The 20,537-nt window shown below is 32.9% G+C and overlaps 2 protein-coding genes across 3 annotated transcripts; both read right to left on the bottom strand.

The window, feature by feature from the left end:
- Positions 1 to 1,023: 1,023 nt before the first annotated feature.
- On the bottom strand, positions 1,024 to 6,062 carry LOC7492783 (exportin-2). Of its 2 annotated transcripts, XR_002977657.2 has the most exons (3): positions 3,019 to 6,062; positions 2,459 to 2,556; positions 1,024 to 1,526 (listed from the first exon to the last, which is right to left on the bottom strand). XR_002977657.2 is itself a non-coding variant. In XM_002320169.4 (2 exons), exon 1 carries the CDS (start codon positions 5,926 to 5,928, stop codon positions 3,019 to 3,021), a length of 2,910 nt encoding a protein of 969 aa, XP_002320205.1. In that variant the 5' UTR covers positions 5,929 to 6,062; the 3' UTR covers positions 1,024 to 1,526. The 2 variants fall into 2 exon arrangements, 1 of the variants encoding a protein (XP_002320205.1); XM_002320169.4 differs by lacking the exon at positions 2,459 to 2,556.
- Positions 6,063 to 14,377: 8,315 nt separating this feature from the next.
- Positions 14,378 to 15,551, bottom strand: LOC7492782 (ethylene-responsive transcription factor ERF023). Its single transcript, XM_002320168.3, has one exon. The coding sequence runs from the start codon at positions 15,532 to 15,534 to the stop codon at positions 14,938 to 14,940; it is 597 nt and encodes a 198-aa protein (XP_002320204.1). The 5' UTR covers positions 15,535 to 15,551; the 3' UTR covers positions 14,378 to 14,937.
- Between the last annotated feature and the right edge of the window lie 4,986 nt (positions 15,552 to 20,537).

Raw genomic sequence — 20,537 nt, 5'->3', positions numbered from 1 at the left:
GAAATTTCGTATTCATTTATAGGTTTGTACTCCTTTCCCTTTCCCTTTCCCTTTCCTTTGTCTCTATCCTGGGCTGCTTTTAATGATCTCCTACGCTTCTTTCAGGTTATGACAGGATTCCCAATATGTTGGGGGAATCCAAGTGAAGATATCGCTCAGGACGACGCCTTTTTAGACGGCTTGTTTGGTCTTGCCCTTGATAGCCCGCAGAGACTTCAATCCCTGTGAACTGGTTAAAAAAACTAGCGCTGCCGAGGTTCCAGATCATTTAAAAAATCTAAATATTTAAATCATATCTTTTGCATTTTAAATATTCACTATTTATTATTATAGAGAGATGTATACATATATTAAATGGTAAAATTATATATATATATATATATATATATATGGTAACGAGTACTAACAAGTTGATTTTCTACTATATTCATTTCCTACTCATTACATAAATAGATTTAAATATCTATTATTTAAGTATTATTTATTATTCAACATAAAATAACACACACAAACACATGTATATAGGATACAAATACATACCTCTTAAGTTAAGTTTAAGCCAGGCTTAACATCTATCCCCTATACCCCCTAATCATTAATATATATATATATATATATATATATATATATATATATATGGATCAAATTCCAAATTAAAAGTAACAATCTTCATACCGTATCTATTATCTATAAAATAATTATTATAAAAAAAAGCACCTATATAGATTGATTCAATTCAATATCCATAAATTCGGGGTTAAATTACCTACCTTTTTGCCATTTTAATTTGCCTTCTTTGCCCAAGGGTATCATAATCAGTCCAGGAAAAAAAAATGTAATTGGAGTGTGGTTAACCTTCATGGGAGTGCAGGTATCACTTCCCACTGCTTCGGCTCCCAACAAATTTAGCCATCGAATTTGCACCTGAAATCGTGGAACTTGTTCTTCCTAAACACCCTTATGCAGTGTCAAATAAATTCCTGCCAAATCATGCGGACTTCATCTCTATTTGGAACATCATCATTTTACAGGAAAAAATGGAAAATCAAATTTACCACAGGAACATGCTAGTAGTAGTTATGAAGACTTGCAACAGCAAATCAACCAAAATTCACCTTCACATTAACTGACTGGCCTAACACCCTCAAAAACTGTTTTTTTTTCATTTCGTGGGCCCAATGACAACAGTGCATGCATGTAAAGTACACAGAAACTACATTTAGATCACAAATGCAGTTGAACAAGACTCATAAAACTCTTCACAATAAAGCCTGGAAGGAGGTTTGTCAAACCAGATTCGATAAACCACATTGTGGAACTATCATTAACTCTTTAGGAAAATCGCTGCCAGGCTGTGGCCACAAAATCAAGTCATTACTGCATATATCATGGGAAGTTGCAAACAAGATTATTACTTGACAAAACCAGTCGACCACAATGCAAAAGGTACCACCTGCTCATAAATGCGATGAAACCCCTTGTTGAAAATCCGACCACACAACAGACCTCAACTCCCACATGATAATCTGAAAGGGTGCACAAAGAATCAGTTAGATCTCTCTCGTGGTTGCAAGCAAATTTAAAAAGTACAAGGGAGGAAATTAAGCTGATGTCCCTTGTTCATCCACAACAGCTATTAGTTAAGAATGCTACATCATATGGCATTTAGAATTACAAATTAAAAATAATCAAAGACATAGAAAGATAAGCAAACAATGCAGCTGCAACTCCATAACAAGAGCTCTTTTGTGGGCTTACTAATAAATTGCGAGGAAGATTGTAGGAAACAAAGCAAAGTATGAAGTTCAATTTAAAGGAGAAGAATAACCAGGTATAAAAAATTATGAGCTATCATAAAAGCTAGCGTGATGATTCCACTGTAACACAACTTCAGAAAATAATGTTAGCAGTCTTCAGACACAAAACAATGCACCGGTGCTAAAACTTGGAAATTTATGATATATGTTCTGCACTGTTTAAACTAAAGGATTCAGATAGGTAATTTACAAAACTCTTCCCTAATGAGTCAAGTAATTTGTAAAATTGAGCTTGTAAAGGCTTAAATTCACAGCTTTAGCTTACATTTCAGTTACTGATTTCTCGCCTTAAATATGTCACCTAGCTACAAAGTCATGGGATGATTGCAGAATGCATGTATTTGTATGTATCAGCTATTGAAGTACATAGGTGTGAAAGAGGCAGCCATGATAATTCACAAATTCTCAGGAAGAATGAAATGACTTGGTAATTTTTTGTGCTATCCAACAACAGCAACAAGCAGGGTCATGAAAGAATCAGTTGAGATGCAAGATGGACTAATGACCGAAAGATGTTCCAGAAAATTTTTAGAAGACCTGCCTTAAATTGGTCATGTTGACTTCGGAAACGATAGAATATATGATAATTGCACAGTACAACACACAAGACAACCATGAGGTAAATTATCTACACTGCTCACACTTTGTAAGAGAAACCAAAGCAGATGCAGCTACACCCTAGAAACTTGTTGACTTTCAGTAGGCTTCTCTCTGGCAGGACCACACAGGTAGAGATTAACTGTGCATTGATAAGTATTACAGAATTATTCAAAAGAACAGAATGATCAAGTCAAGTAAAAAGAAAATATCACAATGAAAACATGCTATGGTACCATAATGATAAAACCATATCAAAATTATGCTGATTATATCATAATTATCTGTTGAAAATGTTTGGTGAAGATAACTAATTGCATTAAATTGTCAGTCAATAGGAATGGTTAACTAAGGCAGTCCCTGAATCCATGCAAAGCAATTAAATTGATCCAAAAGGTTCACTATGATTGGCAAACTTGCATTTTTATTTGTCAAATACAACCATAGCAATGCTCTACTGATCTTATCCAGTGGCAAATTTCTTGGATATAAAAAACATAATAAGATAAAAAGAAAAGGACAAATGGGTAAACATAGAAGCAAAACAATAAAAAAAAATGAACATGAGCAAAGACAATAAAAGTAATTTAGTATAGCTACTCACTCAAACAATCGGACAGTTGTAAGTGCTGCAAATCTGGAGCAATACTGCTTGATTTGCTGGATCAAGATTTTCATTGATGATCTGGGGAAACCTCGCAGGGGAAAGGGCAGAAAGCTTCGCTAATGAAGCAGCCAAGAATTCCTTAGGATCTTTTATGTCCTTCAAAGGATCCTCCTCCTTCTTTCCAGCATTGTACAGATTCACAAATGAAACAGTATAACCTGCATTTTCAGCAATATCTGGCATTTCCGGTTCATCCCCAACTCTATCCTCCTCTGTTCGTGAAAGGAGAGTTACAATGCTGTCCAGCATTTTCCCCCAGTGTCTAACAGCCCCAGCATCCAAAAGGGCAGGAGATTCACAGATAAGTCGGATCGAGGCAACTGATACTAACTTGACCTCAATGCGCCCAGTGATCAGCTTGAGATTAGGTATCAAGAACTGCTCCAAAATCACCAAAAATATACCAGCTTGCACTGAATTCATAGAGTCCACAAGGTTTGCAGAGCCATGCTTGACCACAAAGAGTGACATGAAAATCGAAAGAGACTTGATAAACTTTACTGTGCGTTTACTTTGCAAGCGAGAAAATAGGGCATTCCAGATGTGACCAACATAGGGAGCAATGGTTCCATAGTCAAGATTCTCAATAACAGTGTTCAGCACATAGAAGCCTTGTTCATCAGTGCTCGGGGCTGACACGAGCCTGTTAAATATGCCAAGCACCTGAGCTAGTCTCCCCTCTTGGGTGACCTTCTCAGGTGCTTTCTCAAGGAAAGCCTGAAGGAGACGGACAAGGGCTGGGACATTTGAGTTTCTATTCCATGAATCAGGAGACAGGAGAAGTTTAAAAATTTCCATGTAGGTATCTGAGATGGGTGGTCTATTCAACTCAACAAGTTGAGCCAATAGCTGGAATGCATAAGGCAAAAACTCAGTTACATCATTTCCCAAGATCTCCTGGAGTCTAGGAAACAGGCTTGTTTCAAAAGATGGTATGAGAGAGATGTCTCTTTCACATGCCCGCCTTACAAGAACAGCCACTGATTCAAAGAGATAGTGATTGAAAATTGGATTCTTTGGATTCTTGCAAACTTCAGCCAGAATAGAAGTCAATCCAGCAATGCAAGGTCCGGCAATCTCAGGAGTTATTTCTGCAACCCCTAGAACCCGCATGATACTCTTCATTATGTATTGATTCTCCTCTGACTCCGGAAACCTCAAGGCAGTAAAAAGGTTATTCATCAGCACTAGCAGATTTGGAGCTACATCTGTTGAAGTATACCTTGATCTTCCCCCTTCATCCTTGACCAACAAGAGTTTTTCTATACAGCTTGCAGCATAAGAATGAACAACGTTTGACTCTGCACCTAGGAATTGAATCAAATACGGGAACAACTGAAGTACAAGAGGCTTTGGTATCTGATTCCTAAACATTGTAAAGAATTTAAGAGCACCAGCCTTGAGCATTGGAAAGGCATTTACATCCTGACTCTGCAACTCAGGCACTATTACCGATGCAAAAAAGCTCTGAACATCAACAAGATCAGTTGAAACAGAAGTACCGCCGGCCTTCTTAGTTGAAAGGGATACGACCAAATATATCGCACAATCCTTGTCCTTCCAGTGTGCAGCTGGGTTTGCAGCATACGAAGTCAACAAATTCTGAATCTGAACAGAAACTATACTGATCACCTGCTGCTTATAATTTGTTGCAATCCCTTTAAGTAATTCACAAGCAATCCTCCTTTTAGTGTCTATATCACTCCCTTCCATATCCCTCCTAATAAACTCAATATAATTCATCTCAAAAAGTTCCTCATCCTCATCCCTCAACCTCACATTAGGAATCACAATACTTTGGCAAATCTGTGGTATAACCCCGTCAACCGCAAACAAAGTATGATGAACACTAGTACTCACAGTAGTCAAAAACTTAATTGCGGTAACAGCTAAACTATCACGACTTGAGGACTGGGACACATTCCCTAACAAAGTCCAAACAGCTTGTGCAAAATCATTCAAATAATCCTTAAACTCCTCCTCATTTTTCTCCATATAAAGACTAATATTCTCACATACTGCAGCCCTAAGCTCATCAACAAGACCTAATCCTTCCGCACTACTCTCTAGCACAGGATAGCCATTTGTTAAATATTTCTTAAATTCAGCCATCCACTCTTTCATATGATCCTCAAAAAACTCGGGCAACTCTTGAAAATTCAATGAAAAAAATATTCTACAACACAATCTCTGTGACTCAAACAACGGCTTTAGAGTAACAGGTGACCCCCCACCTGAACTAACCATGGAATCAATCAAAGCCGCTGTTCTAAGGAACATTTCTAGTAATGGAGCGGAGAAATTATCCAAACAATACTTTAAATCAAGTAAGAGATCATTAGTTTTATACTGATAACGAAACTTCTTAAAAATGGAATTAGCAGTACCGAGAATACCATTAATTGAAGCATAATCGTTTGACTGCGAAGCGGCTCGGAGATTTGACACGAGCTCAGGCAGCAGAGTGGGCCAGGATTTAGGGAAATCGTGTTTTCCAATAAGAGAGAGCGATTCGCTAAGCTGAGATTGGATTCGAGGAGTAGAGGAGAGCATGAGAGTGACAATCAGGGTTTTGATTTGGTCCTTTTCCGCGTCGAGGATCGGAGTGAAGGAGGAATCAGGAGATGGAGCCCACCGGGAGCGGAGGTGGTTTTTGAAGTTGACAGCGGCGGCGTGGCGGATCTGTTCATTGATAGAGGGTTCAGCTACGAGGCGGAGGACGGCGAGGGCGTAGTTAGGGTGGTCGGCGAGTTCGGCGAGTTTGGATTCGGCGGCACGGCGAGGCTCGGGTTGTGGAGAGAGTGTGTGGAGGAAACATTGAGAGAGGAATTCTGGATTGTATTCCATGATATGGCTGTGTTTTCGTTGGGGTTTGTGAGTGCTGGCAGCTCTCTAGGGTTTGAGAAATTGAAATTTGAAAATTGGAGAGAGAGAGAGAGAGAGTGAAATGGCTAAAGAGGGAAAAGTGAAGGATTTTTCGTCAAAAATATTTACGTGCCGTTGTTTTGTTGGATGATATATTGGTCGGTTGCGTGGGATTAAGATCCGTTTGTTCTCTCGGTTGGATTATTTTTTTTGGAAAATATTTATGTAAAAATTAAGGGTTTTTTATGTGTTTTTAAATTATATTAATATTAAAAATAATTTTTTTAATTTTTTTAATGTACTTTTTTTAAAAAAACTTTATTTTAAAATATTTTTAAAAAATACACTTTAAAAGGTAATTGTAATTATAACCACAAACTGTTGAATGTTGAAAAGAGAAGAGTCCGACAAGATTTCAAAGGTTTTTAGAGAAATAGGACGTGTCTTTGTTTTTTAAGTTTAAATCATTTTTAAATTATTTTTTGTTTAAAAAAAGTATTAGATTAATATTTTTTAAGTTTTTTATAATTTTTTATGCTTATATAAAAAATAAAAAATAAAAAATTATTTTGATATATTTTTAATTAAACAATAATTTTACAAAAATATCGTACAATATTACTAAACTCATATTTAATGCCAATTTGGAAATCATTAATTTGGTTATAGTTGTGATTTATAGCCGTATTATAGCTTTTAAATATTTAGTAATACATTATTTTTAAAATCTATAATTTATAACTTTTTAAAAGTAATAGTTACAGTTAAAAACCACAACTTTTCTGAACGGATCTTTTATCGAGTCCAAGCTCTTATTTCTTATAGGCTCGATTTGGCACCACTGGAAACAAGTGGATGAGACTGGTAAAATATATATATATATATATATATATATATATATATATATATATATATATATATATATATATATATATATATATATATATATATATATTCATCCTTCTACTTTTGATTTTGTGCTAATTTAACCTTTATAGCTTTATTTGTAATTTGTATTAATGTAAGCCTTCTACTTTGTAAACCTATTTTTGTTTGGTCATTCTTTAAAGTTTAAACGTCTATTGCATAAGATATCAAATCCTTCAATTAACTTTACCACGTGACATCTGTGTTTGGTATTGCGGTAGTTGTTATTTGTTGTGATTGTAATTTGAAAAAAGTTATTTTATAAAAAGTATTTTTAGTTGAGGTTGGTTTGAAAAAATAGATGTTTGGTTAAAACTGTGGTTGAAATTGAGGTTGAAGAAAAAATAGTTTAATGTGTTTAGTTAAAAATGCTTTTGAAATTAAGGTTATAAAATAATTTAAATATTTATTGATATTGATAGTTTTTAATTTAAATATTGTGGATTTAACTATTGCTATTACATCATGAAATAAATCATGCTTTATATATAAAAAAAAAATTATTGTTCCATTAAACTATCTACAATTCCATTACGTATAAAATTCATCCGACAAGAACTACAAAATTAGGTAAAATATTATCAGGAATAAAATTGAGATTACATTACGAGTAAATTTAATTCACCTTAAACTAATTTAAAAAAAAATTGTTGTTCACGTTCACGTGAACAGTGCGAGTAAAATCAATTAACTACACTGGTTTTTCGAGAGAAAAAAAATTGTTCACATTAACAGTGGAGCACGGTTCAGTATTTTGCCGCGCAGGAAGCAGCTCCTAGCCGCTTCTCTTTTTCTTGCATTTCAAACGCAGCAGATCATGGGACCTATGAACAAGAACAACAATTAACCAAACGGATTGCAAAATGAAACCGTAGGAAACGTGGACGCTACCACATAACCAAATGAGTTCTTAATAAAACAACTAAATGGAGTGTGCTCGATTTAATTGTTTATATGGATAGACACTGATATATATTTTGAATTGTTTGGTTAACAACTTCATGCTATGGTTGAATTGGTTGAAGCGCATTTGGCTGAACCGGAGGTCACGGGTTAGATTGATCTGTTGTCTATGGGTTTTTACAAAGAAAGAAGGCCAAGCACGCTTGCCTCCTCCATGCCCACACACCTAGCTATTTTGGACAGACCAGCTCAGTGGATGGTTCTTTCCAATTATATTATTCAGTGTTATATTTTTTATTAAATTTTATTTTTTAGTATTGGATTAATGAGAAATTATTTTTTATTATATAATAAAATTAAAAAAATTTAATTTAATCAAGTAAATTTTATAACTTGAGTCTGATGAACAGAACTGAAAATCAACCAAAACTCAACTGATCTAGCCATCAAACCGTAGTCTCTTTTTTGACACGGTCTTCCCCAACCACCATAGCAGCCATTCCCCACTGAAAACCCGACATAAAAAAGCTTTAAACGTTTTTTTTTCCACAACAAAGGAGCATCAAAAATAGAAAGAGAGAAGGGGAAGAAGTGTCGGCTGGAATTGAAGATTATTGGTATAACAAGGTTGATATATAGCGTGTGGATCACATGCGCATTTCAAACCAGATTTACATATAAGTGGCATGTGGGTTGCCCGCGCTCCACGTATGCCAATGGTATTTTTCTGTGATTTTCTAATGTTTTTTCACCCTGAAGTTCAATTTCAAACCTCAAATAAATATTCATGAGACTTGTGTATTTAATTTCATGTATTTGCGCACTTAATTTATTTTTTGTATAAGTGATAATTATTTTTTAGGAATAACTTTCTCATAAAAAAATATAATAAATAAAAGGGCCTACATAAAAATAAGTAGTGAAAAATTTTGCTTTATTATTATCATTATTATTTTGGTACTATTTTGAGCATTAGTTATAATAATTTTGACGGGATCAATATGATACCATCAAGGCTCATTGAGTGAGAATGATAGTCGTCAAGTTTGTTCTAAAAAAAACCAGCCAAAATAAATGGGTCAAAGCCTGGTCTCAATTTACCATCGTATGGGTTCAATGTTCATTTTAGAAACAACTTAGGTCACAAGTTTCCTTTTCACTGTGACCGCTGTCAAAACTTTGTTAGAGACAAATCTCCTTTTAAGGAGACAAATGACCCTTTTTTTTTAAATAATCAAATCGATAAGTCTCTTGTTTCTAGAAAACAACACCAACTTTTTCATAAAATGATTGAAAATTAAAAAAAAAACTAAAAATAATTAGAATAATTAATAGAGATCAAAAAATAAATTTATAAGAAAAACATGTAATAAAGATAACTTTTTGTAAAAATAAAAAAAAAGATAAGGGTGATGCCATTCTTTATTTAAACATAATAAATTCCTTGCTTGAATACTCTCTAATTAAAACTAGTGTATTTTTTAGGATCTTTAATTTTCTTTAATTATTAGATAGTGACTTCAATTTTTCACGTCGATGATATTAGTTGAGGTGTAACATTAAACCCTCTAGTTTATTATAACCTTTACCATTGCCACAAAAACCTTATACCTCTAATTCTATAGATTTTATTAAAGGCCTACCTAAATCTAATGACTACTTTTATTGATAGGCTATCTAAATATGTTGGTGCATAACGAGCACATCCCAACAATTTTTTTGAATAAAAAATTATTTTTTTTCAATGTAAAAATACAAAAATATCATTTCATGAGTCTAGAAATTACAACAAAGCACATGAAAGGATAAAAATACCCTTAAGCGCGTGCCTTGGTTTTTGTCTTTTTCTAACGGCAAAGAAATCTTTTTATAGTATTCTAGAAAATAAAAAAAACTTTTTATCAACCGTTCTAAATTTCGTTGACTTTGGAAATAAATAAACTGTTTTATTGTTTTAATTTTTTTTAAAAGACAAAAATACTTCCTAACAATCTTTTAATGATCAATGAAGAATTAAAAATACCAAATTGCCCCCAACACTAAGGTTTCTATTTTTCCCACCTAAGGATAAAATGGTAGTTTCATGGTAGAAATCCACATGAATTCGTGTTTAGTACTACAACGAAACACCCACACCCTATAGGTTTTTGTCGACTAATATTTGTAAATTCACAATATGAGAATTGCTATTTAGATCCTATAATTTTAGCAAAATAATTATTTAATCCTGCTATTATTTAAACAACCTACATCGACCCCCCTGAATCTTCAATTATAATTATTTATACAATTTAATTATCTTCCCTGAAACATCCAGCCTTTTAATAGTCATAATTCCCGATTACAGCAACTGAAAAAAAAAACCTAAAGAATGATTAAAAAGGATTGTTTGAATATTTTTAAAAAATCTTAGCATTCAACTTTGTTCAAAGGTTAATGATTTTCAAAACCTAAATACAAAATCATAAGAACTACAGGGACTGAATAAATAATTTACCCATACAGTAGAAAGGAATGGTCGAAATGGCCAAAGCCCGTAACATGGACAGGTGGGATCAGTGAGTGGAGCATCCCATGGCATGGCAATAGACCAAGACAGTTCCAATAATAACCAATAACGTTATCATAGAGATGATAACGTTAGAAGATCTTGCTCTCCTGTGAAAAATATCTCACTAGATTTTTTTTCATTGAATTTGGCGGCAAGCAAGATGGTAGAACGAGGGGCGGACAATTACAGGCGCATCTGCATGATCCTTCATGCTGTGGGGTTTATCCCTACTTGCACCTAGCACAGGATAATCAATACAGTACCGACTCATAACAGGAAAGTCCCACTTAATAAAGATCTCTGTTTTAGAAAAGTTGTGATGGTGACTTTTAGCCAATTCTGGCTTTTAGATTTTTTTGAAAAAATGACTTTTAAATATTATCAAATATTTGAAAATCATAAATACATTTAAAAATCATTTCGATGATTACTTCTCCGCATCCTCCCTCTAAATTCTTGTGGTGTCAATGTGTCAACAATAGACTGGCTTGAAATTCGAAAACCAGCCACAGCCATTAAATTTCGAACCCCCCTCCTCTTTGTCGTTTCATGCCCCCGTATAAAATTTCTAAAGAAGGTTTAAAATTGTGGTAAATATTATTTTTTAAATTATTTTTTTATTTTAAAATATATTAAAAAAATTAAATTTTTTTTTTATATTAACCTATCCTTTAGAACGCAATAAAAAAATTAATTTTAAAAAAAGACATTATCCAACTCTTATTTAGAACGCAATATCAAATGCCGGCCTAATCAGGCATTAATCTGCACTTCCCCGATGATCATCATTTTATTAGCAAGCTAGTGCTGTCAATGTAGTGGAAAGTGGTTTTAAAATAATGCTACGTGACAACAATTGGTGCTATTTCTTAATAAATTAGTCAGGTCTCCATTATCGTGTTATAATTTATTTCTGAGTTATTTTTTTAAAAAAATTTAAATAATAAATAACAATAACAATAACAAAAGAATTAATGCTATGACAAAAACTGATTGAAAAAGATCTCAGTACATATAAAAAAACTAGGCTGAAATTATAGACAAATTTAGAGTATAATTATACCTTGATATACTCAAGACCGGAAAGATAATGCAAATTCATTGTTAAATTTAATTATTATTGAACGAATTTACATTAAAATTAAGCCTAAGAATAAATCAATTTAATTTAACCATGAGCCAAATTAAAATTTAATTATATTTAAAAATTAATTTGGATCCAATTGAAGAATTTAATTAGATACAAGAACATAATTATATTTTAAATTGATTAAATTAATTTTAAATCATAGTTTTTAACACGATTCATAATAGAGATTTACTTTAAAATTGTGAACAGTTGTGTTAAACTATGCTATTTCTAAAAAAAAATTAAATTAAATTGTATCATTCACCTAAAACTTTCTTGTAGCTGCTATTTAAAAAAAATCCAATTTAAAGCTTTGTAAGTCAGAAGCTACAAAAGAAAAAAAATAAAAGAAAATAAAAAATAAAGGCACCATAAAAGAAAAACGCAATTAAACAGTTCCATATATAATTTCACAACTTTATTTCTGCTAGGACCAATGATGACACCGTGGTCCACAAAAGAATAGACAGCCCCGTCCATCAAATACCGTTAAATAGATAGGTACAGTTTTTTAGAATCAAATATGAAATATTGATCACAATCACACCTGAATCACGTGGGAGATATTAGAATACAGGGAGGACAATTCTTTGTTATATAGATTTGGACCTAACAGATTTTCAGATTAAAAGAAAAAATAATCCTGCATCAAAACGCATAATTTATTAATAAAGTCCTTAATCATTTTCCAAATGCTGGAATAATAACAAATAAACACGAAGCCTCGTAATGTCATTAGAGAAGTAAGACTAGAAAGCAAAGGAAGAAGGGAAAAAACACATACACACAGAGCAAGGCAAACATAATTCTGGAGTGTGGTTATGATTGTTTTTTAAAATATTTTTTATTTAGAAATATATCAAAATAATATTTTTTTTTATTTTTTAAAAATTAATTTTGATATTTATACATTAAAATGATCTAAAAACATCAAAAAAATAAATAAAAATTTAAATTTTAATGTTTTTAAAATGCAAAAATAAATAGAATGTTGAAAAATGAAAGAGCTTTTTATTTGGCACAATGGAAAAAAAATATTTTTTAAACTAGTATAATTTTAAAATATAATTATTAAGCTAATACAGTTAAAGCACTCGTGTTGGTTATATTTGCGCACGAGCTGCTAGTACCTGCATGAGCACCTTTCATTTTTTTTTTTCTTGCATATCCACACATCCCCAATCAAATTACTTCCCCTCCAAGCATTTAAAAATATCCAAATCAATCTACATTAATTTAAATATACAAAATTCAATATTTAAATTTCTTTCTTTCCTTTCCTTTCCTTTTCTGTGTTATCTCTTGTCTTTATATGATATCTCATCTATTTTTCTAACCATTGAATTTCAATATTTAAATATGTGTCTTGTTCTTTCTCTTTCTCTTTCTCTTTCTCTTTTTCTTTTTCCTTTTCTTTTCTCTCATTTCTCTAAAAAAAAAGATGAGATGTTACAAAAAGACAAGAGAAGAGAGAGAGAGAGAGAAAAAAAAAATGAAACATGAATAGTTATGGTGACTTTGATACAGAGGGGATTTAATCTGAATGGAAATGCATGGATCTGCAGGAAGAAAAATGAAACGTGCTAGTTGTGTAGGTACTATTTACATGTATTTTTTTTTATTAATGATGGTGTTCGGGTTAGTTTACGTGTATTTTGACTAATTTCACGTACCCTGAAATTAACAATTATATAAGTCTCTAGTGGTCATGAGATTTCTGAGACTCGAACTAGTAACCTCTAAAAAATAAACCTATAACCTAATCAGTTAAACCATACTCCTTATAATTTATTATCTGCTCGTATTAATTAGAGCAAATGTGACTTGCACGAGTGCTTTAACTGGATTAATTTGGATTTTTTTTTCTTTGCTACACTAATTTAAGAAAAAAAAATTTCACTGTGTTGGTCTAGAAAAAGACTCCAGGGAAAACCTACGAGCAGCATCCTGAAATGGAAAGCAAGCTGCTAAAACGAACTGAAAACCACATGCGATGAGGCAAGCACATCTAGTTGTAGAACCAACAATGCCATATAGAGGTAGCAGACAGCCTTCCAAGAAAAGCCAGTCAGAAATGGCGTGGAAAGACCAAAACTAAAAACTAAAAGCTGTGAAAAAAGCCAACCCGTCAAATGCATCAAATCTGCCAGTGCTCTGGAAAATGTTCAGAAAAATATGCCAAATTCCCAACTCTCCCATTTGAAAGGGCAGGCAAGGCACCCAACACGCCTCAACTGAGGATGAAACAGAAGAGCATGGAAAGGGCATGAAAAAAAGAAAATCAAGAGCAAACAGCAGCAGTGGCAACCAACTCATCTGGTAACGTGAGGTTATAATCGAACGAAAGCAATTGAAACCAGCTCCCAATTAAGGGGAAAAGGACCAAGGAGAAACGCAAACCTGCTAGCTACTAACCTGTCCCTTCTAAGAACACGAAAGCTCCATCCAAAGACAACATGTGATGGGGGAGATGATCAAAATAAATCTGTGCATTAAATGCACATTGATGGAGCTGATTCAATTGGCGAAAAAACCCACCAATAACAGCTTTTTCCCAGGATAAAGAATGGGGGGCAACACTAACAAACAATAAACACAGTGGCCACAACAATTAATTACCGCAAAGTACTACACTATCTCCAGAAAGAGAGGGCGAAGATCAGCATGGGAAAATACAATAAATAAAAATAGTGCTATGAACATGACTCTGTGAGAGTATGAACAGGGCTCACACGGTAAATGTCTGAGCTCTTTTGTTAATTGCTTGTTAGCCTTAATTGTTAATAACTTGGAGTACTGGTAGAGTACAATTAAGGCCATGCTAATAAAGTGATCAATGAATGATTATGGTCTAGAATCCATTTGGCATGTCGGTTTTGTGGAATTGCAATTTATATGTGAATGATTGTAAGGAAAAAAAATGATAGAGAGAGACTTGTTTCAATATACTAAATTGCTCCGAGAAATTGAAACAAGAAAAAGAAATTGCTCCGAGAAACCGAACGGGACTCTAGTTCTCTCAAACTGAATGTTTCTCTCTCTTATGTGATTTTTTTCTGGCAATATTCTGCTGTCAGTATGCGGAAAGTTTTGTAGTAGGATGAGCTCCTACTTGTGTATTTCTGTATCAATGAAATCTCTCTTCATCCGGGAAAAAAAGAATCTATTTATTATATAGAGTAATGGAAATTTATTTAGGCGCACACAGACGCTCTTATTGGCAATGAGATGATTTAAATAGATAGCTTGCATGGAAGGTGAATCCTCCATAACATCCACCAAGTAGGCGGCGGAATACCTTGATCTGGGGTGTGTTTGTGAGTGGCCGCATTTCTGAAAAATTATTAGAGCTTGTAAACTGGCTGTTTTGATTCCACACCCGAAACGAGAAAAATTACTATCCAGTTCATCTATGTAGGGATATTAACCGACCAATTTTAAAGTACTTGAAGATTTGATACTTGCCTAGAAGCTATGCACACTAATAAAGACATGCCATGAACTGTGGTAGACCCTCTCCATCCTGCTGCCACGTTGAACTATCACTTGCAAAAGTAGTACTCCATCCACAAGAATTCCAACAGCACCCACTGTTACTCGTCAACAATTCCGGCAATTCTATCTCGCCCCAGAAATCATCATCGGCAACTTCTCCGTCAACACTATTATCACTATTTGTTTCGATGCTCTTTTTCGTTGGAAGCAGCACTGAATGTGCTGCCTTTGCTGCTGCTGCTTGGATGTCCCTGGCCGTACACGTGGACGGTCTAGGCAAGTCATCCACTTCGTCGGGAAAATTAAGCTGCGCTTTACAACCTTTAAGACAATACGCTGCCACATCATATGCCTTGGCTGCCATTTCTGGCACAGGAAATGAGCCTAGCCAGATACGTGATTTCTTGCGTGGCTCTCTAATTTCAGACACCCATTTCCCCCACCTCCGTTTTCGGACACCGCGATAGACAGGATTTCGAGTGCCGCTGCCCCGTGGAGTCTCAGAATTTTGGTGGGTTTTGGCGGTGGCTGCCTCTGGAGAGTTTGTGGTCGGGTCATCTTCAGTGTATGGTGGTTGCTCCATTTACATTAAGACTCGTGGCTTAGTATGTCATGGTATTACTAATATTTATATTGTAGTAGACGTTACAAGACAAAAGCAATGAGTTCAATTACTTAAATGGCCTTGCTAAAAAAAGTGACCCCCCCCCAAATAAAAAAACAAATTGACAAAAACATATTTCACCGCCTAACTTTGAGGTTTGGGAGATGTAATTAGGGTACTCGTATCATTATAAAGTTGTTAAATCAAAGTAATTTTTTAATAAAATGAGTCTAATGAATAAACAATAGGGGTAGAGTGGATAAAGATAATTGATAACAATACTAAATATTTATGAGAAATGAATTATGAGGGGTGTATCCTAATTAGTTAGTTCCTGAATTTATTCTCTAGATTTTATTAATTCGAGTGTTCCAAACTTCAAGATTTCTAGAGGCTGACATGATCATTAACTTCAGGGTCTTAAGGGATTAGTTGAGGTGTGCGTAAGCTGACCAAGACACCTATAATTAAAAAAAAAGATGATGTGAGATATTAATGAATATTTGGAGGAAGAAATATTTTTTTTAGGGTGTAAAGTATTTTTTATAATTAATAGACATGAGACTTGTTTTAAAACCAAATTAAAATGATTTTTTTTTAATATTGAATTAGTGGAGTCTAAATTGAATTTATCAAATCAAACGGATTTTATTTTATCAAATATCGTATATAATTTAACTAAATACTTAATCAAATTAAGTTTTAGATACTAAAATTTTAAATTAACCCAATAAATCTAGTTGATTTTAATAACTATAATATATTTACAGGGATCAAAAACATAGCATGACCGAATTACCTTTTCACGTAATAGATGTCATTGTGAAGAGCTGATTGCTAATTGCTTGTGGTCTCGAAGAGTTGGGGAAGGTTCACATGGTGAACGGTAGCACGGGATGTGGGTGACAGCGCTTCGTTTGTTTGTTTTTTTTATTTATTTTCCGCGCTTTTTGGTGTGATTTTTTGCATGATATTTGGTGTGTGTAGTTATGGTATTAAAATATGATTGGGACGTAAGCCCACAGGTCACCCAAGTGATAAGGACAAAATATTTTACCAACTCGAACCTTTTAATCGTATGTGTGGCGTCCAATCATTGAGATCATGAAGCATGTTCTTACTTCCTGAACTTTTCATTGGCTTCTTTCCTTTTCCCCAAGGAAATTTGATAACCACTATTTATCAGTATTTTTTAAAATAATATTTTTTAATTGGCCAAGTCTGTTTTAACAGCGACCTAAATCGTGAAGGGCAACAAGCTTTGAATCCAAGCTATGGTACTGTACGTGACCCATCCTAGCTTATTCTAGACCGACCTTTTGTGGTTTGGAACCAACATTTATTCTATTTGTTTTTTTTTTTTTTTTTTATCAAACCCAATCATTTTCAGCTGGATGTTATTCAATATTTTTATCTCATTAATATGTATATAAATAATATTTATCTCTTATTAATGCAAAAATAAGATATATTAGTTTCTCGTTAATATAACATCAGTGAAATGAGTTTTAAACCCTCTCCTTCAAACAATAAATCAAGATCCATGAGATATAAATAGTTCATGAATCACCTGGGTATAAAGTTTATAATTTCCATTCTCAATACACGCATAATATTTATTTACAAAGCATTTATTTTAAACCAAAATAAGAGCATAAAACTTTATTATTAGAATTTAATACTCATTTGCATATTTATTATATTTTCCCTTTGTGAAAATTATAACTTAAATATTTGAGAGTTTTTAAATCCATCCAAGATAATTTTTTTTCTAGGCATCCAGATTCTTTCATCAAGAAATCAACTCCCTTTACTATAAAGAGTGGATTTAATTACATGAACACTTAATTAATCTATAATCCAACAACTAAAAAAACTTATTTCCAAGCATCTGAATTTTGAATCAATAAAAGAATTATTGAGCATTTTGCTTGTGAATGAAGAGCAAAGAAAGAGAAAGACTTATCATAGAAGTATTTTAGTTTTCATACATTATGAATTTAATTTTTTACAAATGAGATAGTCGAACTTGAGATTTTTAGAAAAAAAATAAATAATTTATACATATATTTGAATGGAGATTTTATATAAAAAGTTTGTATCTATGTCATTAATTAATTAATTAACAATAAATTAAAGGGCATAATTAATTAGCAAAATACTATTTATTTCAATAATGTTTTTTTTCTTTATTTTTTTTCTATATCAATATTTTTTTCTAATTTTATATTTTAATATTTTGTTTATTGGAGACTGGGTTTCGGAATTTATTGTGGCTTGCTTTATACATGGCTAGCTAAATCTCATAACTCGTGACAGGAGTTTGGAGGATTAATATTATTTTTTTTTATCTTTTTTTAATTGATATATTTTTTTCAATTTCATCTTTCAATATTGGATTGATTATGAGTTAGACTTTATGATTTATTTTGGTTTTTTTAATGAGATTATCTTGGTCTCATAACTCGAGTTGCAGGTTTGACGGGTCAACCTAGTTGACTCGAGTTTTTTTCTATTTTTTTAATTGATATTTTTTAATTTCATCCTTCAACATTGAATTAATTAGGAGTTAGACTTCATGATTTATTTTGGTTTGCTTTCTATGAGGTTATCATGATCTTATGACTTGGGTCACTTGCTTTGTGGGTTAACTTGGGTAGACTTTAGTCATTTTATTGTGTTCTGTTTATAGATTGAATTTTTTTTAATTTCATCATTAAACAACGAGTTTACTAAAAATTAAACTTCATAATTTGTTCTGATTTGCTATTTATAGGGTTATCACAATCTCATGGTCTTGGTCGCGAGTTTAACAGGTTAACCCGAATTGACTCATGTCATTATTTATGTTTACTTTCAATGAGATTATCACGGTCTCATGACTCGGGTCATGAGTTTGACAAGTTAATTAAGGTAAGTTTTTTTTGTTTTTTAATTAATTTATTTCAATTCCATTATTCAACGATGAGTTGATTGAAAATTGAGTTTCATAATTTGTTTTGATTGATTTTATATGGGGATATCATGACCTCATGATCTGGGTAGCAAATTTGAAAGGTTAACCCGGGTTGGCCCGGATCGATCCACTATGTTGTTGTTTTAGTTTTTTTAAAGAAAAGATGTTGTTTTGAGTTTTTTGAGTCAAATTGTGTTTTTACCTGTTATTCGGGTTGTCTTTTGACCCATAAAGTCGAACATGTCATATCAGTTCGATCTCTACATGATTTGATTTTTTTTTACTAGAAAGACATTAGCAACGCCTATATAATTTTTTTATACGTAATGAAGGTCAATGGTCTAATAAAGAAACCAAGAGTTCATTTGTTTTTGCATTATAAAAACACTTTTAAAAAAATTAATTTTTTTATTTTCTTTTTTATTTCAAATTATTTTTTTATGTATTTTTAGATTATTTTAATGTGTCAATTTAAAAAATATTATTTTAATATATTTTTTAGCAAAAAACACTTGAAAAACTAACCACTATTACACTTTTAAAAACCTTATGAAACACGACCATACCCATCATGTTCATCCTCTAGTAATTTTTTATTCTTTATTAATTTTTTATTCTTTTCATTTTGATATTTAAGCTGCAGTTTCTTTTACTTTAATCCACAAAGATTCTTTGTTCCGCAATAATCATAAGGAAATTTCCCTCCACAAGAATTACTACAAAAACAAGAAGTAATTGTCTTTTAACGATAGTTTTGATTTCTTGAAATTAATGACCCAAAAATAATAAAACTGCAAAGATGTGAATAAAGAGCAATGATAAAGTGAGTGGTCAGCGCTAGTTGTGCTCTCCCTTGGATGGAAACGACAAACACCCGCTGTTGCGTGTTGTCTTTCTCATCTTTTGGCAGATCAGGATTCCTTTTCAATCACTGATGATCTGCTCCCTTTCTTTACTGCAGTCTAGCCCCTCGTACCCCAAAGTATAGCCTGATTTTAAGCGTGCCCAATAAAGCCAGATACTGCCGATCATGATCCTGCTCCTTCCAGAAACCACCACGTTTTTTTACATTTGACGAAGGCCCACGTTTTTTCACATGTAACTAGCGACGGAAAAATATGCATCGAAGCCATCCATTTTTTACAAATATGCCACATCAGACTGAAAATCATAAAGTCTTAAGAAATTTAAATAGCTTAGAAATAAAGGTAGTTGAAAGGGTTCATTTTATGAAAGTTGAGACTCGTAAACCTTTAATTTGAAGGTTTCATGATATATTTATAGCCCTTGAGTCTTGTATTTTTATGGAAAAAAAAGCATGTATAATAATTTTACCTTGATAGCATTTAATGAGATGTAAATATTCCTTGTATCTATATTAATATTTGATAAAAATATGACGGGTCTCTGAATGACTTTTATATACCTAAAAGATGTAGGAAGATTATGGTCCAAGATATCATCTGTAGTTGAGCTCATGGAGGCTGAACTTTTCTATTAGGCTAGACCCAAGAAAGGAGGGTCATTTCCTTGGACGTGCTCTAGGCAGGATGATAATTCCCTTGGGCATGCCAAGGGAGGATCATTCTCTTGGGCGTGCCAGGGAAAGATGGTCGTTACCTTGGACTTCTTGGATTATCAAGTCTAAGTGCCTTAGGTTTGCCATGTTTGTTAAACCCAAATTATCTTGGACTTGACTAACTGTTAAGTCCAATGATGGATGACCAAGTCTACCAAGCTCAGCGCATCTTCATTGGACATGCTTATTTTCTCAAAAGTTTATACATGTAAATCTTTCTTGATCTGGTGTTATATATATATATATATATATATATATATATAAAGATATACTAATAACAACTTGGTTCATCAAAAAGTGTTCCCTCCTTTGTCTCTCACCAACCATACATAAACAACCTAGATTGCTAGACCATAAAGGTGTGTTATCTTTCCCATTGTGAATCATTTCTTGCTTTCTATACTTAAAATCTTGTTGGAATTGGTTTATAAAATGTATAATGGATTT

Source organism: Populus trichocarpa, chromosome 14 (genome assembly GCF_000002775.5).
Source record: "Populus trichocarpa isolate Nisqually-1 chromosome 14, P.trichocarpa_v4.1, whole genome shotgun sequence".
NCBI classification, from domain to species: Eukaryota; Viridiplantae; Streptophyta; class Magnoliopsida; order Malpighiales; family Salicaceae; genus Populus; species Populus trichocarpa.
Note: the sequence above shows the minus strand (reverse complement) of the source record. Positions and strands in the feature narration are given on the sequence as shown.